The 21,078-nt window shown below is 47.3% G+C and overlaps 1 protein-coding gene across 1 annotated transcript in view; it reads left to right on the plus strand.

Moving 5' to 3' along the window:
• Positions 1–21,078, plus strand: part of LOC120933573 (very-long-chain 3-oxoacyl-CoA reductase-like) — an 89,389-nt gene that overhangs the window by 42,215 nt on the left and 26,096 nt on the right. The window contains exons 3-6 of the mRNA XM_040346844.1: positions 10,909–10,955; positions 11,034–11,109; positions 16,345–16,455; positions 17,765–17,829. Of these exons, the coding sequence (XP_040202778.1) occupies positions 10,909–10,955; positions 11,034–11,109; positions 16,345–16,455; positions 17,765–17,829 (299 nt within the window). The remainder of the gene's footprint in view (positions 1–10,908; positions 10,956–11,033; positions 11,110–16,344; positions 16,456–17,764; positions 17,830–21,078) is intronic.

The following is a 21,078-nucleotide window of genomic DNA, read 5'->3' on the forward strand; positions in this document are numbered from 1 at the left end:
ACTGTCCGACATTATGCCCTTGTGTAAGGCAGCTGGTGCGACAGAAGCTGGCTGTTTGGCAGGCTTCTGTCAGACGAGCATACTGGAAAACCAGCAGCCGACTGGCTCCCGATCTGCGCTATCAGCCTGGCTGAGAGAGCTGAATGGGGTGTTCTGTCAGGGGGCCACCCCCCCTGTCAGAACACAAAACAATGTACCAATCTCTCTAGGAGTATGAATTTTTAGTACTCTATTCTAAGTAGTAACAACACTATAGTACTAATCCTAGTAGCTTAGTACTCAGAAGGCAGTTATTCATTTTATAATTAAAGTTATAACCCTAAAAAATGTTTTTTTTATATATATATCCTGTTCCTTTAAAGCATGTTAATAGTATTTGTGCGGTGTAATTTGTCCCTTTTTACACTGTAAAAAACCTGGTTGATCCTGCCTGTTCCTGTGTCCCCTTGGCTGCTGATCCATAATACCGTGATCAGGTTATGTGCCTCCGTCATCCCGCTGCTCTCCTCTCCCCCGCCCTTCCTCTCTCCTTGTCACTTCCTAGTGTGTGAGCTAATAAAAAAAAAATGCCCCTCCTGCCGCTATTCCAAGCACAGGAAAAAGTACTAAACCCAAATTCCTGCCAGAACCTCTGTAGTAATAACAACATATACTACACAGTTTCTGTATTTTTTTAAAAATCTGCAGCTAAATACCTTTTTCACATTACAAATGTACGGTCACGTGATGGCCCGAATGACGTCAGCCCCTCCCACTGTAATCCTTAAATCGGGGGGGGGGGGCAGAGGGCGGTCACATGACCACACATCGACGATGTCAAAAAGGTATTTAGCTGCTTAAAAAAACAGACACTGTAGTATATCTTAGGGGCTGACAGGTATTGGGATCAGTGGCTTTACAGCCACTTTAAATATGCCTAGGGGGCAGCGCATGAATGTATACAAAGGTAACAATTACAAAAATACTTTTTGCTATTAGAATAAAAAAATTGTAAAAACAGAAATAAAAGTCACCCTCCAAATAGGCTCTGTATGAAATAAATGCTCCATTTATAGAGGTTTGGATTTTGGCTGGACTTATCCCCTTTGATCAATCACTTTTGAAGGTGTTACCCAGGGGTCAAGTCCTGGGGAAAAAAGTGTGGGAACTCCCACCCAAGATCCACTCCCCACCAAAAAAAAAATGATACGCTCATATGCATAATTACTAAACTGCAAGTTCTTTCTAAATCCCGCGATAACTCGCGGCAGACCTCCGCAATGTCTCCTGGGAACAATGACAAAAGCTCCCAGGAGACATTGCGGCATCAAGGAAGTGACGGAATACCCGCAAACTACCTGATGAATCCATGTACAGGAAGCGGCCAGTAACATAAAGGATTACCAAGGTTCGCCTGCCCCTGACAGTGACTCGAGCTGGGTATCGCTGCTTAGTGAAGGATTGGCTTGGGCGACTCGGCTGCTCTCAGCTGCTCTAGTCCTGCAAAGGGAACTGAGTTCCTGCTGTGAAAAAAGTGCAGGAACTCCGTTCCCACGCGTTCCCACAGGACTTGAGCCCTGGTGTTACCTCACTTGCTGTGGGCATGGCTCTGGCTTTCAGAAGTGGTCATAGGCAGCGCGGCCTGTCCATACAGGGCGCCGCTGCCTCATAATCCATGCGTCCGGCCCCTAATTTACATGTGGACAGATTCCAATAGGAGTTTTTTTTTTTCTAGAAGCACATGATTAGTGCCTGGGCTCTAATTGGCTTCAAAAAGGGTGGGCTCGGGTCCAGCAGATGCAGTGTCCGCCAGGACCTGAAGATCATTCAGGACACAGGCAGAACGGTGGTCTGCCTAGGTAAAACAAGGCAGATCGCCGTTCTGTGAGAAGGGAAGGTTGTGAGGTTGTGTTCCTACAAAGCAGGAACTCTGCCTTCCTTTAGTAAAAGCACCTCCCACACAGTTAGCAAGCACTCCCTATGCACAAGTTTAACCCTTTGATTGCCCCATGATGTTAACACCTTTCCTAGTACATATTTTTTAGCACTAATTACTTTATTAGTGTCACTGATCTTCAAAAAGTGTCGCTGATCACCGCCATTACTAGTAAAAAAATAAAATAAAATTCCATAAATCTATCCCATAGTTTGTAGATGCTTACACTTATTGGGATATTTGTTTTACCAAAAACATGTAGCAGAATACATATTGCCCTAAATTAATAAGAAATTTGATTTTTTCCTTTTTTTTTATTGGATGTGTTTTATAGCAGAAAGTAAGAAATTTCGTTTTTTTTCCCAATGTTTTTTGTTTATAGCGCAAAAAATTAAAACCGCGGGGGCGTGGCTTAGCAATAGGTGAGTTGAGATGGGCAGGAAAGGAGCTCCTGGCCTGACCCAACATACTGTGGCCACCAGACTACCCTTACCTGCACGGCATGAACACCCCCAATCCATATAGGACACGATCAGCGACCAGGGGGACCCGACACCCAACCTCCCAAGCCAGCATCCACCGCTACTTCGGGGATCCACGACGGCCTTCACTGGGTGCCATTGTAGCAGGAGCTGACCTCCACCATGCTGCAGTCGCCCACAACGACACTCTCCAGACCTGGACCCCTCACGGGGAAGCCAGCGGCACTTCGCTCAGATATGCCTGACCCTGCCATGAGCCAACTAGACGCCGACCCTCCGCGCCGTGTTGCAGGCCCTCCCGACGAAGGCAGCTATGGAATCCCTGATACTGCGCATAGAGTAGGCGCACAACAGGGACACCCAGGAGGTACGGACGGAGATTCACAACGTCACCGACCGGGTGTCCTCCGTTGAGGCTGCGATGATGGCTCTGGAGTCCCGGGTGCAGGCCCTGGAGTGAGCCCGCGACTCCTATGCGGCAGAGGCCCAGGAGATGAAGCTCCACCTGGAGGAGATGGAGGACCGTAGCCGCTGCAACAACTTGAGGCTGCAGGGAATCCCTGAAGCTACGGCCATCTTCCACAGACTCCTGGATGTGCTGTACCGCCTACATCGTTATGCGCAAAAGGAGGTCATACTGAGCAAAACTTGGGACCAGGGAGACATTGACTTTGATGGGGTATGCATACAGATCCTCCCTGACCTCTCTAGGGCTACACTGCAATGCCGGCAATGCTAAAACCGATCCTGGAAACCGCGAGGAGACACGGCTGCACCTACCACTGGGGATACCCTCTGGCGGTCATCTTCCGGACGGCACAGGTATCCTTCACCTGGAGAACACCAGCAGACCTACCAGATTCCTTTGCTTTCCTGGGAGCGGAACTGGTCCGAGTACCTAACTGGCTGATGAGGATACCGAAACCACCCGGCCACTCGGGTCCAACTGCCAAAAGATTCAACCAGCCGGCACGGTCCCAGAGGTCCCGGGCTGCCCCCACGCTTCCTCCACCACTGGGTCACGTGAGTCCTAAATGTTTATTAGCAGACTTCCACCTGGGCTTCGCATGAGCTGACCGTTTTACCTCATTGTTGCCGAGACCCCCGTGCTGGGCCTGCTCCCCCCGCCGCCCCCCCCACCTATGGCCAATATGTTCCATCCGCCTGCCCTTCCTGTGCCCCGCGCCATGTATGTTTCTGTCGGCCTCCCCCTTTGAGTTGAAACGATACCGCCCCATGGCCTTATTTTGAGCCTCCATTGTGACAGAGACCGGGCCTTGTTGTTATCTTTGCCTTGAACTGCCCCCGTGGGGGCTACGTTGAGAGGAGGCTGGGCTGTTGTCCCCTCTCCCCCCGGCCCGCTTGCCCGCGGCCCTGTGTTGTTGCGTGGTGGCGGCCCCCCTCCCTCCGCCCATACTGATATGATTCTGCATGCCGGCCTGGAACACTGCCCTGATATACCCAGAGAACTTTGTGGCAGTTATACTGGGAAACTATGCTGTTGGTTGAGAGGTGGCATCACCTCCCCACTCACTAGAGCCCGCAATGCTTGGTGCCCACTGTATTGCCTTTATGTACCTCTTTTGCTTTTGCAGATCCGCTGGGTGCCGCACCCTGACGGGTTCACGGGACTGAATACTCCCCAGCTGCTATGGGATACCAGAGACTACCTAACCATATCTTCTGGGTCATGTGAGTTGCTATGTTGGGTGTTGACTTGCTGGACTCGATGGGGTGGGTCACTGCTTGGACATGGCACACCGCGGATCTTACTGGAGCCAAGAGACAGCTGCTCAGGGATTGCACCGCCGGGGGGGGGGGGGGGTGGGGTCAGGGGGGGTGAGCTTGGGGGGCGCCTAGCCTCGCTGCCGTGTTTGGGGTGGGGGGGTTTTTGGGAACAAGCGGGGGGCAAGCCATGGGCACCGGCTGTACTGGTCGTTTCTCTTGGGGGGGACACAGTTGGGGCCCCCTTGGGGGGAGTGGGGGGTGGTGGGCTCAGGGGAAGAGGGATCTTGTATGTTAGACAGCTTATGCACTTTGTTTTATTTGGTTCTGCTGTTGTTGTTTCTAGAGACATATTTGAACCAATCACCCTGTATAGTTCAGTATCCTTAACGTACACACATCTTGTTTTTTTTTTTTTTCTTCTTGCCATGCATCACCAACCATTTATTTATGGCCCACATCCACACAATCAGTAAAGGCCGTTGTGGTCAGGAAGGGACCGGGAGATTCCCAAGAGCCCTTGCTAAACGCACTCCCACTTAGGACAGTGCTTATCACCCATTTTTTTAGATTCCCAGCCCAGCAGACGCGTCTTATACCCCTGCAGGGCTGGTCACCCCCAGGGTTCTTTATCTCTTCTCTATTCTTCTCTCTTTTAATTTCTTTTCTCCTCCCACTGATTTTGTCATTTTCTCTCCCCCTCCCCCCCTCTCCGTCTTCCCTGCCTCCCCCCCTACCTCCCGTGAACATGGATGAGATTAATATTGTCACTTTAAATGCTAAGGGACTCAACTTAATCTCGGCTAAACTACTGTGGTCCCTTGGTGCAGTCCTCACTGACCCGATGGGGAGGTTCTTATTCCTCAAGAGCCTGATCGGTGGCGTGAAGGTGACCATTGCGAGCCTCTACGCCCCGAACAACTAGTAGGACGCTTTTCTTAAAAAGCACCTGACTCTCCTCCGCAAGTTTTCCGAGGGTTAGCTAATCCTTGGAGGAGACCTTAATATCCCCCTGCTTCCTGTGGAGGACACCTCCACAGGACGCTTCTCTACTACTCGAGGCACGCGCAAGGCCGTCCATTCGGCCCTTCACGCCTCACAGCTAGTTGATGTCTGGCGCCTTTTTCACCCCGACAAGCGTGACTACACCTTCTATTCTCGCCCCCATAATACGTACTCGCGTATCGATTACTTTATGCTCCCCCACAACCAACTCTAGGCAGTTAAAGGCTCCTCACTGGGGTCCATCACTTGGTCAGACCATGCCCCGGTTACACTGCGGTATGCCCTGACCGACCTCCATAGGGGTCAAAGGACACCGTGGAGGCTCAATAAGAGCCTTCTACAGAACCCTGAGGTACTAGCCGACGTGACGAAAGGAAATATCTCACTACTTTCAAACCAACAATGACACTGACAGTGATGCGGGCCTTATATGGGAAGCTCACAAGGCAGTCATACAGGGGGGGACTCATAAATCACGGGGCGAGACTTAAAAAACAACGGACAGCCCATTTGACTCTCCTTCTTGACAAACTCCAGGCCCTGGAATCTAGACATAAACAAACCCCCGATAAGCTTGATTAGAAATGAACTTGACACACTACGCACACAGGTCACTGACCTACTAACTTTTAACCACTTCCTTACTGGGCACATAGACCCCTTCCTGACCAGGTGAAATTTCAGCTTGTGGCACTGCGTCACTTTAACTGACAATTGCGCGGTCGTGCGACGTGGCTCCCAAACAAAATTGACGTCCTTTTTTCCCCACAAATAGAGCTTTCTTTTGGTGGTATTTGATCGCCTCTGCGGTTTTTATTTTTTGCGCTATAAACAAAAATAGAGCGACAATTTTGAAAAAAAAAACAATATTTTTTACTTGTTGCTATAATAAATAGCCCATTTTTTTTAAAAAAACATTTTTTTTCTCAGTCTAGCCGATACGTATTCTTCTACATATTTTTGGGGAAAAAAAATAAAAAAAATCGCAAGAAGCGTCTGGTTTGCGCAAAAGTTATTGCGCTTACAAAATAGGGGACAGAATTATTATTATTTTTTATTATTTTTTATTTTACTACTAATGGCGGCGATCAGCATTTTTTTCGTGACTGCGACGTTATGGCGGACACATCGGACACTTTTGACACATTTTTGGCGCCATTCACATTTATACAGCGATCAGTGCTATAAATATGCACTAATTACTTTATAAATGTGACTGGCATTGAAGGGGTTAACACTAGGGGGTGAGGAAGGGGTTAAATGTGTTTCCCTAAATTGTGTTCTAACTGTAGGTGGAGGGGGGTGACTGGGGGAGGTGACCGATCTATGTCCCTATGTACAAGGGACACAGATCGGTCTCCTCTCTCCCCTGACAGGACGTGGAGCTCTGTGTTTACACACAGAGCTCCACATCTTGTCCCTGTAGCTGCCGATCGCGAGTCCCTGGCGGACATCACGGCCGCCAGGCACTCGCATCGGCATCTCAGCGATGCGGCGAGCATGCGCGCGCGCGCCGCTGGATGCGCGCGCGCGCCGCTGGATGCGCGCGCAGGCCGTGTTTTTACGGCCTGTTAGAGATTGAGAACCACCCCGCGGCCGTATAAAGTCGTACGGCCGTCGGGTAGTGGTTAAAGAGAAATCGGTGCTTCAGATCTCTCGTAAAAAGGTGTACGAATCAGGCAATAAGTGCGGTATGCTTCTGGAGCAGTCCTTACGCTCCCAGAGGTTGGCATCCTATATACCGTACATACACTCTCCGTCGGGCAAAAAGTAACTATGCCCCAATAAATAACTCAAAACTTCAATTCAAAGCCTTCTATGAAACACTGTACAACCGCTACACGACACCTTCGCAGCATGACCGTGTGATGGACTACATGCCTCCAATACTACAAGACGCTATTCTCAGCACTGGGCGACCATTTAGTCAGACTGCTTTACGCCTCGCCAAGGGGGGAACAGTACATACCACAACGCTACAGGCTCAGATTGCGGTCATTCCCAAAGACGACAAAGACCCGACCTACTACGGGAGCTACCGACCTATATCCCTGCTTAACACGGATCCTAAATTGTTCACCAAAATCATAGCCACTAGACTACAAACTCACCTGCCACACCTGATACACTTGGACCAAGTGGGCTTCGTCCCCACGAGGGAGGCGAGGGATAACACCACTAAGGTCCTAAACCTGCTCTATTCAGCCACCCGCACTAACACCCCCAGTGTCTTTATAGGCACTGACGCTGAACAAGCGTTTGATGGGGTCAGTTGGGCCTTTATGTTTGCTACATTACACCATGTAGGTTTGGGTGGTAATATGTTGGGTTGCATCTCAGCGACATATGCGGCTCCTTCGGCTAAAGTTAGGGCTAACGGGATGACTTCGGACTCTTTCCCGATCACTAATGGGACGCGACAGGGGTGCCCACTGTCCCCTCTCCTCTTCGCCCTCTCGGAACATTTTCATATTCTCCGCTGAGGGCCAAGCATGGAAAGAACCCTCCACTGCCTTATGAAGACACATTCTTCTACGGGGTTCCCCCTCCCCCCCTGAGTTTTCTAGGTGAAAGTACAGGTTACTATGTCGGCGGCCCAGGTGAGCCTCACCGATATTCCACATGCGGGAGTATGAACTCTTAACACCCCCCCTCCCCTCCTCATCCTCTATTCTCTGACCGCTTCCTATATTATTTATTTTTACTACTATTTTTCTCTTTGCTGTTTTCAATCTCTCCTTCCTCGATAAATAGAAAAAGAAGGGCCTGGGCACATGGGCTCTGACATCTAGCATCGTTACAAATTAGCACACATCCACCCTCCTCTACTAGGAGGTCCTCCTTGTCATCGCTGCAACTCCGATATAATTGAGATGCCAGGGCATTAACCAGGGGCGCATGTGACACCCCACGGACAAGTTGTAATGTTTATACCCCCCTATATATTGTGTCTGGTTGCTAGACCTGTTGTTGTATTTGATATGATACTATGTAACAAGTATTGTACCGATGCTATTGTTTTATCTTCAGTATTAATCTGTACCGTGTCGGGCCTTGTGGGGCCTGTCCCTGTTACAAATAAAAAAAAAAAAAAATTCAAACCGCAGGGGCGGTCAAATACCACCAAAAGAAATCTCTATTTGTTAAAGTCAGTTAAAGTAATGCAGTTCCGTATCGCATAAAATTGCCTGGTCATAAAGGGGGGAAACCTTCCAGAGGGCAATTGGTTAATACAACTCCATTACCTGAGCTCAGAAATACTTTTTTTTTTGGGCTGAATTTGCAAAAAATCCCACAGACATACTCTAAAATCTTGTAGTAAGCCTTCCCAGAAGAATGGAGGTTGTTATAGCTTAAGAAAGGGAGTGGGCAGCCAGGGGCGTCGGGGGGCCTGGGCTTGGGTGGTTGGAGCCCCGAATGGGTCCCTGAAAAGCCCCGAGTCTCAGGTGTGCAGGCTCTCCATTGTTAGCCCTGAGCCGAGCAGGGAGCGCCAGGAATGATCTGATCCCGAGCGCCGCCGAGCCGAGTCCTGCCGGGTGCGGCTGAGTGCCATAGCAGAAGGTCCTGCCTTCTGGAGCCTGCGCAACGCCTATGATGGACGTCCCACTGGTCCAATGCCGCGCCGCGGGACGTGTGACGTCCATCATAGGCGCTGCAGGCTCCAGAAGGCGGGAATTACAATGTGGCCGCCACGCCACATCTTCGCTCGGTGCTCAGGCAGGCGGCTGGCTCTCCTCTCCTCAGGCTCTTCTGCTCTCCTCGGCTCCACTACCCTCCTCGGCTTCTCCTCTGACGCCGGAATGACTGACTGCAATGCCTGCTGTGACACTGCTGAGCTGAGGTAGGTCAGAGACAGTGTAATGTGTATGTATAAAGGTCAGTGTATATAGGTCAATACCGTCCGTGTATATAGGTCAGTGTATATAAGTCAGGTCACTACCGTCAGTGTAGGTAGGTCAGTGTATGTAGGTCACTAACGTCACTGTATGTACATCACATACACCCCCCCCCCCCCACGCTTTCCAGCCTGGACTTCGGGCTGATGCCCCTGGTCTTTTTGCCACCTAGCAATGCCCCTGTGGGCAGCGCAATATTCATACCCATGGATTTTAATCGTAAGCCAATAAGTCAGGATATTTAGATAGTCAGGATATGGCTTTTAGCCATTTAGTTTTCTGCCCTATGCTCCTCCAGTTAATGTCCAGGACTGTCTTTAATATTTATTGGACCCTGGGAAAAAAAAATCTTGCCCCCCCCCCCCATGCAAATGCAATCTCCACCTGCTCTGAGACATACAATAAATAGCAGCTAGACTTAAAGTCAGTTTACTGTATCAGATCAGACAGCAATTGCGATTGGCTGCCAGTGGTTACAGCATACCATTACTGCTTACTGACTGGTTGCTAGAGGTTACAGCACACATTACGGCTGACTGATTAGTTGCTAGAGGTTACAGCACATGATTTCTGCTGTTAATTGTTTGCTAGAGATTACTGTACAGTAATACTGCTCATTGATTGGTTGCTAGAGGTTACAGCACATCATCTCCTCACTGCAGGGTACATGATATACATATGAATGCTGCCATCATTTACATACCAATGCTGCCGGCCGCAGCTATTTACATATGAATTCCGCCACTATTTACATATGAATGCCGCTTGATAACATGTAAACACATGGGGATGGATTCAGATACATTGGTGTATTTTTCCGGGTGGCGTAACGTATCTCAGATATGTTACGCCGCCGTAAATTAGGGCGCAAGTTCCGTATTCAGAAAGCCCTTAGTTACGGCGGCGTAACGTATGTGTGTCGGCGTAAGCCCACCTAATTCAAATGTGGATGATGTGGGCGTGTTTTATTTAAATTACAGGTGACCCCGCTTATTTGATGTTTTTTACGAACGGCGAATGCGGCGTTCTCGAAAAAATCCCAGTGCGCATGCTCGAAATTACGCCACAAATCGTCAATGTCTTAGACGTGAACTTAACTTACGTACAGCCCTATTCACGAACGACTTACGCAAACGATTTTCAAAACTCGACGCGGGAACGACATCCATACTTAACATTGGCTACGCCTCATATAGCAGGGGTAACTTTACGCCGGAAAAAGCCAAACGTAAACGACATAAAAAGATGCGCCGGCCGGACGTACGTTTCTGAATCGGCGTATCTACCTAATTAGCATATTCCTCGCGTAAATATACGGAAACGCCACCTAGCGGTCAGCGTAAATATGCAGCCTAAGACGGTGTAAGACACTTACGCCGGTCGGATCTTAGGGAAATCTATGCGTAACTGATTCTACGAATCAGTCGCATAGTTACGACCACGCACACTCAGAGTTACGACGGCGTATCCGTAGATACGCCGTCGTATCTCCCTTCTGAATCCGGGCCACGATCTGCAGATGAGTTATCTGTACACAACAATAGGGCAGAGCTAGGCAGCATTAGTACCAGCATTTCACACTGAGATATCAGGACACAGCACAGGACTAAAACTTCAAGGAACAAGGGAATTTAAACTGGTATAGTTGGCAAGTATGAGGCAGGTGCTTTGGGCCCCACAACAATGACAGGGCCCAGGGCAGCTTCCCCTTTTGACCTGCCTTAAAGACGGCCCTGCTTGGGACCAAAGGTTTAATATTTGGTCACCTGATTTCTGTTTAAGAGGTTCAAAGGTCCCACCTGTTCATCCTAGGAAGACTGTAAACATACTGTAGCTTTCTAAACATGACCTAAAAACTGATAAACCTTTCTCTTTTCTTCCCTAGTGGTAACGGGAGCTACAGATGGAATAGGGAAGTCTTACGCTATGGAGGTACGGGTATAATGTTGGTGTAGTCGGTACTTCTGTTCACATACGTTATCTCTATCACACGTGTTTTCTTGTCAATAGTTAGCCAAGATGGGATTCAACGTTGTCCTGATTAGTCGGACTCTGGAAAAGCTTCAGAAAGTTGCAGCAGAGATTGGTAAGACATAGTGGTCAAATATCTCTGTGGTTTAAAGTAATGTTTTCTTAAATACATTAAAAAGGTAACATTTGGTGTTTGGGATAGCATAGGGGAAGATCTTAATCACATTGGGCTAGATTCATGTAGCATTTACGGCGGCGTATCTCCGTATCGTTACGCCGATTCTCCAAGGCAGATACGTTAAAAAATAGGCTTCCTCCGCCGACGTAACTTGAATGCGGCAGCGTATAATTGTGTGCAATATTACGTTGGCTGCTAGGGGCGCTTCCGTTGTTTTCGGCGTAGAATATGCAAATTACCTAGTTACGTAGATTCACAAACGTACGTGCGCCCGGCAGTAGTTTTTTACGTCGTTTGCGTAAGGCTTTTCCGGCGTTACGTTGCTCCTGCTATTAGGAGGCGCAGCCAATGTTAAGTATGGACGTCGTTCCCGCTTCGAAATTTAAATTTTTTACGTCGTTTGCATAAGTCGTTCGCGAATAGGGCTGGATGTAATTTATGTTCACGTCGAAACCAATACGTCGTTGCGCCGTACTTGGGAGCAATGCATACTGGGATATGTACACGGACGGCGCATGCAAAACGTCAATCACGTCAGGTCATCATAGATTTACATAAAACATGCCCCCCCTTCCACATTTGAATTACGCGCGCTTACGCCGGCCCCATTTACGCTACGCCGCCGCAACTTATGGAGCAAGTGCTTTGTGAATACTGCACTTGCTCCTGTAAGTTACGTCGGCGTATCGTAAATACAATAAGCTGCGCCGCCGTAACTATGCGCGCCCCTACCTGAATCTAGCCCCTTCTGTTTAGAGGTTTCTCATCAATGTCCTGTCATGATTACAGGAAATCCCCAATTAAAATATTGTTTTTAATCCACTGGAGAAATCTACTGACTACCGTGTTTCCCCGAAAATAAGCCCGGGTCTTATAATAATTTTGGCAACAAAAGACACAATAGGGCTTATTTTTGGGGTAGGTCTTACCATGTAATGTGCTGTCTTCTCTCCCCCTCTCTCTCTCCCTGTCTTACAGGAATCCCCAGTGTGAACTGAGTTAAAATGATTGTAAAATCCTATAATCCACTCTATTACTGTAGTATATAATGTACAATGTGTGTGTTTCTGTAATATAATTGTGTCAAATACCTTCGTTATAGCGCCGCTCTGTGCTTCTGTGACCCACCGGAGCTCTCTTCCCTGCAATTATATTACAGAAACACACACATTGTACATTATATACTACTGTAATAGAGTGGATTATAGGATTTTACAAGCATTTTAAACCAGGGTTTATTTTCGGAGTAAGGCTTTTATTGCAGCTCTCCTGGAAAATAACACTAGGTCTTCTTTTTAGGGTAGGTCTTATTTTTGGGGAAACGCGGTAGGAAGAGTGAGAAGCTCTTCTGGGTTTTTGGGTCCTCTTTGAGGAGGATTTTCATCCACTTGCTGCCCATGGTGGGCAACTGTCACTGGGATAGAAAGTGAGGGAAAATCTCTCCAGTAAATACTTATGCCCCGTACACACCATCACTTTATGTGATGAAAAAAAATTACGTTTTTAAAAACGTCACTTTAATTGACTGTGTGTGGGGGAAAAGGTTGTTTTATGTCTTGTAAAAAACGACCAAAAAAAATTGAAGCATGCTTCAATTTTATGTGTCGTTTTTCAAAAGTGCACTTTTTACTTCACAGAAATTGACCGTGTGTAGCAAAAAACGTCGTTTTCTAAGACGTTTTTTCATCCACGCATGCCCAGAAGCTACTTATGAAGCAAGCTTCAATGGAAAAAACGTGGTGGAACGTAACCTCACTTTGCAAGAACATTGTGAGAAAAACGATGGTGTGTAGGCAACTTCGTCTTTGAAAATTGAAGTTTCAAAAACGTCATTTTTTACTTCACAGAAAGTGTCGTTTTTTTTCATCACATAAAGTGATGGTGTGTATGCGGCATTAGAATTAGAAAGCAATAGAGACCATAAACTAAGAAAACTTCAGGTGCCACCCAATGTTCCCATCACTAATTCCGGTGGCTCGCACAAAGGGAAAAGGCTGGCCTGGAAAAAGCTCATCCCGGCTCAATGCATTTAGTCAGAGGAAAGAAAAAGCCCCAATCTCCACACACCAACCAGACCCGAGTATAGATTGGATAGAAATTGGTTTCAGCCTGGCTTCAGACAATTTTGTCCATAGTATACTTGGGTCGTATTGGTGTGTAGTGTGCTACGTTGCCGTATCTTACCTGGCTTTAAGTCGAATCCAGGAAGATTTTGCGCCGTAAGTTACGGTGGCGTAGTGTATTTCTGGCGGCGGAATTCAAATCGGCGATTAGGGGGCGTGATTCATTTAAATGAAGCGCGTCCCCGCGCCGATTGAACTGCGCATGCTCTGTTTCGAAATTTCCCGCCGTGCTTTGCGCGAAATGACGTTGCAACAACGTCATTTTTTTAACTTAGACGTGACTTACGTCCATCCCTATTCACGGACGACTTACGCAAAAAAAAAAAAAATTCAAATTTCGACGCGGGAACGACGGCCATACTTAACATGGCAAGTCTATCTATACACCGCAAAATAGCAGCTTTAACTATACGCCGGAAAAAGCAGACTAGAGACCGCGTAAGAGAATGCGATGGCCGCGCGTACGTTCGTGGATCGTCGGAAAAAGCTCATTTGCATACCCGACGCGGAAAACAACGCAAACTCCACCCAGCGGACGCCGAAGTATTGAATCAACGATCTGAAGGCGTCGGAAGTCGTACGCCTGTCGGATCGAACCCAGATGCCGTCATATCTTGGTTTGAGGATTCAAACTAACGATACGACGCGGGAAATTTGAAAGTACGCCGGCGTATCAGTAGATACGCCGGCGTACTCTCACTGTGGATCTGCCCAAAGAGTTTTTGCTTTAAATATGTAACCCTTTGTTGGTCAATTAAATATGTTAATGGCAGGTCACCTTGGTGTGTTCAACCACTTTCAATCATATTAGCAATCAAAACCTTGTTGAAAGTGGTTTAAACTGCATAAACCTAGGTACTTTTCTGAAATTCAGGAAATTTGAGGTCCAAAAACAACCATCTGCCAATAGATTGCTTCAAGATTTTGTTGGAAACTGATGGTGGTAGGTATATTTTGTTTTTTTTATGATTGAAAGTTGGTTAAAAATGGTGGTTGGTTTAAGTTCCTTAAAATTGTCCCATGCATGTGTACTATAAGTGTGTAATTGTTTCCTAACTAAACAATTATCTTTTTACATTTTAAAGTAGGAACGATTATTGATATATATGTTATATAATTGTTATTTCCTAAAAACAAAACACTGCCGTGAGAAATTCTCAGCAAGGACTAGCTTTCAGGCATATCCAAAGTACCCACAATTACCCTCGGGACCTATTTGAGGTATACATGGGCCCATGAAAATTATCCTGGGCCTATCAAAAGTACCCCCTGGACCCATCAGACATACATCCTAGTTCCATCAGAAGTACATCCTTGTTCCATCAGAAGTACCTGCTTGACCCATCAGAAGTACCTTCTTGACCCATCAGAAGTACCTGCTTGACCCATCTGAAGTACCTGCTTGACCCATCTGAAGTGACTCCTGGACCCATCTGAAGTGACTCCTGGACCCATCTGAAGTGACTCCTGGACCCATCTGAAGTGACTTCTGGACCCATCTGAAGTAGAGTCATCAAAATTACATGCTGAACCTATCAGCAGTATCTCTTAGGTTCATCAGACGCCCTGGGCTTATATGAGGTACATTCTTGACCCATCAGAAGGATCTTCTGAAACCATCAGAAGGGTCTTCTGGACCCCTCAGAAGTACTTCCTGGACCCAACAGAAGTACCTTCTGGACCCAACAGAAGTACCTTCTGGACCCATCAGAAGTACCTGCTTGACCCATCAGAAGTACCTCCTGGACCCATCAGAAGTATATCATTGACCCATCTAAAGTGACTCCTGGACACATGAGAAGTAAACTCAGGAGTCATCAAAATTACTTTCTGAACCCATGCAGTACCTCTTAGGTTCAATAGAAGTAGCTCTATGGGGCCATCTAGTATCCCCTGAAAACATCAGATGTACCCCCTGGGCTCAGCTGAAGTAACCCCTTGGACACTGGTAACCCTGTTTAAGAACCAGCCATTTATAGAAATGTGCGTATTTTCTAAAGATTTCCTAATATTTCTGAAAAGAAGCAAAAGTCTAACCCCTTTAATCCTAAACACTAAGGGCCAGATCCACAAAGAACTTACGGCGGCGTATCTATTGATACGCCGCTTAAGTTCTACGATGCGCCGTCGTATCTTTGTTTTGTATCCACAAAACAAGATACGACTGAATGTGGGCTAGATCCGACTGACGTACGTCTTAGTACGCCGTCGGATCTTAGGTGCATATTTACGCTGGCCGCTAGGTGGCGCTTCCGTTGATTTCCACGTAGAGTATGCAAATTAGCTAGATACGCCGATTCTCAAACGTACGTCTGCCCGGCGCATTTTTTTACGTCGTTTACGTAAGGATTTTTTCGGCGTAACGTTACCCCTGCCTCTATGGGGTGTACGCAATGTTAGGTACGGACGTCGGGACAGCGTCGAATTTTCCGTCGTTTGCGTAAATCGTTCGCGAATAGGGCTTTGCGTAAGTTACGTTCACGTCGAAAGCATTGATTATTTTCGACGTGATTTTTCGCATGCGCACTGGCATACGTCCACGGACGGCGCATGCGCCATTCGTAAAAAGCGTCAATTAGGTGGGGTCATACCAGATTACCATACAACACGCCCACTCCAAGCCTACTTTGAATTACGCGGGCTTACGCCGGCAGATTTACGTTACGCCGGCCCACATATGGGAGCAAGTTCTTTGTGGATACCATAGGAGCCACTCTGATTTAGGGCAGCGTAGCGCATATGAGGATCTTCTATATAACCCTTTCCTGCCCAGTGGAGAGCCTGCTGTCAATCAGAGTCCAGAAGAAAGGATCTATACTAGTGTATTCATGATGAATATGTGACCATTTCAAACTGGGCAAATGATGAAAAATGTACATTTCAGCAACTGATGTCCACAGGTGTAATGATCAGCCTGATGTGTGGTTTTCATTAATCTCATCTGCATACACATTTTTATATCTTATTTTAAATATTTTATACATTAGATTATGCTTTAAATTGCCCAGATCTACAACTGGTTTATTCTACTATTATTCTACTTTCACAGAGGAACAGAGTGGGCGCAAAACCAAGATCATCCAGGCGGATTTTACAGGAGGAGCTGAAATTTATCCAAATATTGAGGAGGGCTTGAAGGACCTGGACATTGGAATCCTGGGTAATTCCATTCTATGAGAGGACAGCATATCACTATAAGGATGGGATCAGAGATGGAAGCTATAATGTGGAGAGATGTCATTGAATATTATCATAACAGGATCAGGCAGAGGTGGGATCTATAAGGTGAATATAAACTGTATTACCAAAAGTATTGGGACACCTGCCTTTACAGGCACATGAACTTTAATGGCATCCCAGTCTTATTCCCTAAGGTTCAATATTGTGTTGGTCCACTGTTTGCAGCTATACCAGCTTCAACTCTTCTGAGAAGGCCATCCACAAGGTTTAGGAGTGTGTCTATGGGAATGTTTGACCATACTTCCAGAAATGCATTTGTGAGGTCAACCTCTGATGTGGACGAGAAGGACAGTCTCCGCTCTTATTCATCCCAAAGGTGTTCTCTCGGGTTGAGGTCAGGACTCTGTGCAGGCTGGTCAAGTTCCTCCACCCCAAACTCACTCATCCATGTCTTTATGGACCTTGCTTTGTGCACTGGTGTGCAGTCATGTTGAAACAGGAAGGGGCCATCCCCAAACTGTTCCTACAAAGTTGGGAGCATAAAATTGTCCAAAATGTCTTGGTATGCTGACGCCTTAAGAGTTCCCTTCACTGTACATAAGAAGCCAACCCCTGAAAAACAACCCCACACCATAATCCCCCCTCCACCAAATGATTTGGATCAAAGCAAGGTCCATAAAGACATGGATGAGTGAGTTTGGGCTGGAGAAACTTAACTGACCTGCACAGAGTCCTGATCTCAACCCGATAGAACACCTTTTGGGATGAATTAGAGCGGGCTTCTCGTCCAACATCAGTGTCTGACCTTACAAATGCGCTTCTGGAAGAATGGTCAAACATTCCCATAGACACACTCCTAAACCTTGTGGACAGCCTTCCCAGAAGAGTTGAAGCTGTTATAGCTGCAAAGGGCGGGCCAACTCAATATTGAACCTTACGGACTAAGACTGGGATGCCATTAAAATTTGTGCGTGTAAAGGCAGGCGTCCCAATACTTTTGATAATGTAGTGTATGTGATTGGATAATATCAGGACAGGATCAGACAGAGTTGGGATCTACTGTATAATGTGGAGAGATCTGATTGGATATTATCTGCATGGGATCAAGAAATCTGTGATCTTAAATGTAGTGATATGTGATTGGTTATTATTTGATATTATCAAGACAGGATCAGAGTGGTCTGTGATCTCTAATGTGGAAAGATGTGCATACAATTGGGACAGGATCAGAAAGTACTGCTGGGCTCTACAATGCAGATAAAGATTGAATGTTTTTTTTTCTGTTTCAGTAAATAATGTTGGTATGGCCTACAAGGATTCATTAGAATTTATCGGTTCTGATGACTTAAGCAAGGTGAGCGTGATTCTTTTTTTTTTTTTTATACATGTTGGCCTTTAAAGCCTTCACAGTTATAATTTTGAGAATTAAAAACCTTAAGTAAACACTTTTTCTTAATGTTAGTGGGGGAGATTCAGATAGAGATACGCCGTTGTATCTCTGAGATCCAACGGTCGTATCTATGCGACTGATTCATAGAATCAGGTTCCGCATAGATCTCCCTTAGATCCGACAGGTGTAAGTGACTTACACCGTCGGATCTTAGGCTGCAATCTCCCGCCGGCCGCTAGGTGGCGCTTCCAATTGTATACACAACGAATATGCAAATGAGGAGATCCGCCGATTCAGAACGCCCGCCCGTTGCTTTTTTTTTACGTCGTTTGCGTTCGGCTTTTTCCGGCGGATAGTTACCCCTGCTATATGCGGCGTATCCAATGTTAAGTATGGCCGTCGTTCCCGCGCCGAGTTTCGAATTTTTACGTTGTTTGCGTAAGTCGGTCGCGAATACGGATGGACGTAATTTACGTTCACACCGAAACCAATGACGTCCTAGCGCCGTCATTGGGGGCAATGCACGCCGGGAAAATTCACGGACGGCGCATGCGCATTTAAATCGGCGCCGGGTTGCGCCTGATTTAAATACTACACTCCCCCCTAGCCGCGGAATTTGAATTCCGCCAGGGGATTTACGATCCGCCGACGCAAGTTTCGAGGTAAGTGCTTTCTGAATACTGCACTAGCCTCTCAAATTTGCGCCGACGGATCGTAAATCAGATAGATTACGCGGATCTAAAGATCCGCTAATCTACCTGAATCTAGCCCAGAGTTACTAACTGTATGACATATCTTTCAGAGTTGGATAGAGTCGAGAAGGGTTTGGAGCCCTGTCAGGTTTTTATTGTGAAAATTGTCTCCACGGGGGAATTTCATGCTCCCTATTTGTCTTGTTGACCATTGTCACCAGTACTGAAGGTGATGGAACCTCCACCCATACCTGCCAACTTTAACACTTGAGAAAGAGAGGCATGTTGATGAGTGAGTGAGTAACTTGTATAGTGCTACAAATGCAAACTAAATCGCCTCAAGGCTCTGTATCCAATGTCGTCGTCCAGCCACATTTCACAATAGATAGGTCTTAAGTTTTTTTCTGAAGGCCCGATGGTTTTCTTCCATCCGAATTTCTGTAGGTAGAGCGTTCCATAACAGTGGTCCTTGGACTGTGAATCTTCGTTCTCCTTTAGATTTGTAGCGAGACTTGGGGATGTGGAGGAGGTTCTGATTAGTTGATCGGAGGGCCCGATTTTGGGTGTAAAGTTTTTTATTTTCTCGCATAAGTATTGCGGCGCGTTTCCTTGCGTGCATTTGTGGGTGAGGCAGAGGGTCTTGAATGTCAACCGACCCTTTACGGCTAGCCAGTGGAGGGTTCTCATGACCGAGAGATTGGTTCCCAAGTTTTTTTACCCGTTACCAGTCTGGCAGCAGTGTTCTGAACGACTTGTAGACGAGAAATCTGATATTTCGGTAGTCCTAGGTAAAGGGAATTTGCGTAGTCGAGTCTGGAATTGATTAGTGTTCCAACTACTACTGCTTTGTCTTCTTCTGGGATGAAGGGGATGAGTCTACGCAGCAAGCGGAGAAGATAGTGAGATCCGCTGACCACCGATCCTATTTGTGTGTCCATAGACATGTCTGAGTCAAAGATAACTCCGAGGCTTTTTACTTTAGTGCTTGGGGTGATGGTTTGTCCAAAGATGGTGGGAGAAGTCAAAGTCGTCCTAGAATTTGTCTTCCGGTTTGCGTGGAGAAAGAAGTTCTGTTTTGGATCCATTGAGTTTGAGGGAGCTCTCTGTCATCCAATTATCTATTAATGTCAGGCATTTTTCTAACCCGTGATATTGATCTTTTTTGTTGGTAAAGCGAAGATAAAGTTGAGTATCGTCCGCGTAGGTGTGGTAGAGCAGGTCTTGTTTGCTGATGATTGTGAGGAGTGGGCGGAAGTAGATATTGAAGAGCACGGGCTACAGGGGTGATCCTTGAGGGACTCTGCATGTGACGGTGCAGGCTTCTGACGTGAAGGCTCCTACTGTAGGTGACCGCGATATTGTGGTGTAGGTGACAGCGGCGTTTGGTATGAATCATTAAGGGGGGAACTCCACGCCAAATTTTAAATAAAAAACCGCCATGGGTTCCCCCCCAGGGGCATACCAGGCCCTTAGGTCTGGTATGGGTTGTAAGGAGAACCCCCCCTACGCCGAAAAACGTCGTGGGGGTCCCCCTACAATCCATACCAGACCCGTATCCAAAGCACGCCGCCCGTCCGGTCGGGAAAGGAGTGGGGACGAGCGAGCGCCCCCCCTCCTGAGCCGTACCAAGCCGCATGCCCTCAACATGGGGGGGTTGAGTGCTCTGGGGCAGGGGGGCGCCCTCCGGCCCCCCCACCCCAAAGCACCCTGTCCCCATATTGATAAGGACAGGGCCTCTTCCTGACAACCCTGGCCATTGGTTGTCGGGGTCTGCAGGCGGGGGGCTTATCGGAATCTGGGAGCCCCCTTTAATAAGGGTTTTCCTTACAACCCATACCAGACCTAAGGGCCTGGTATGCCCCTGGGGGGGGAACCATGCTGTTTTTTTTATTTAAAATTTGGCGTGGAGTTCCCCCTTATGATTCATACCAAACGGCTAGAATTGGTGGGAATCCAAGTCGGATCCCCGTCGCTTCTATGACGCGCTCGCTGGAATGTGCTTTTTCTATTCCAGCGAGTGCGAGATGTCGGCACCCTGTCGCCGAGAATCAGCTCGATGCCGTTGTGCTGGAAACACATTCTCGGTGACAGGTATTGTAGTTTCACTGTCTGGGATCGATTTTCTAGGAACGATGCAAACCATAGTAGATCTGAGTCTGCGACTCCACTTACTTCTGTGAGATGAGCGAGTAGAATTTTGTGGTCTACTGTGTCGAAAGCTGCACTTAGGTCCAGCAGCACCACGAGACACGATTCTCGTTCGTCCGATGCTTCGAGAGCGTCATCCCATATTTTGAGAAGTGCCATTTCTGTCCCGTGTCCTGGGCGGAAACCCAATTGTAGTGGGTCCAGGAGGTTGTGGGAGTCCAGATGGAGTTGGATGCACTGCAGGATGCACTGTGCGCCCTGTCAAAAAAGTAGGGGTGACTACATTGCCCTGACTACAGCAAGGTAACAATTTGTCTAAGCCAGGGGTGCCCAACCGCTGGCCTGTGGCACCCTCTGATGTGGCCCGCCACCT

The sequence above is a fragment of the Rana temporaria genome, chromosome 3 (assembly GCF_905171775.1).
Source record: "Rana temporaria chromosome 3, aRanTem1.1, whole genome shotgun sequence".
NCBI classification, from domain to species: Eukaryota; Metazoa; Chordata; class Amphibia; order Anura; family Ranidae; genus Rana; species Rana temporaria.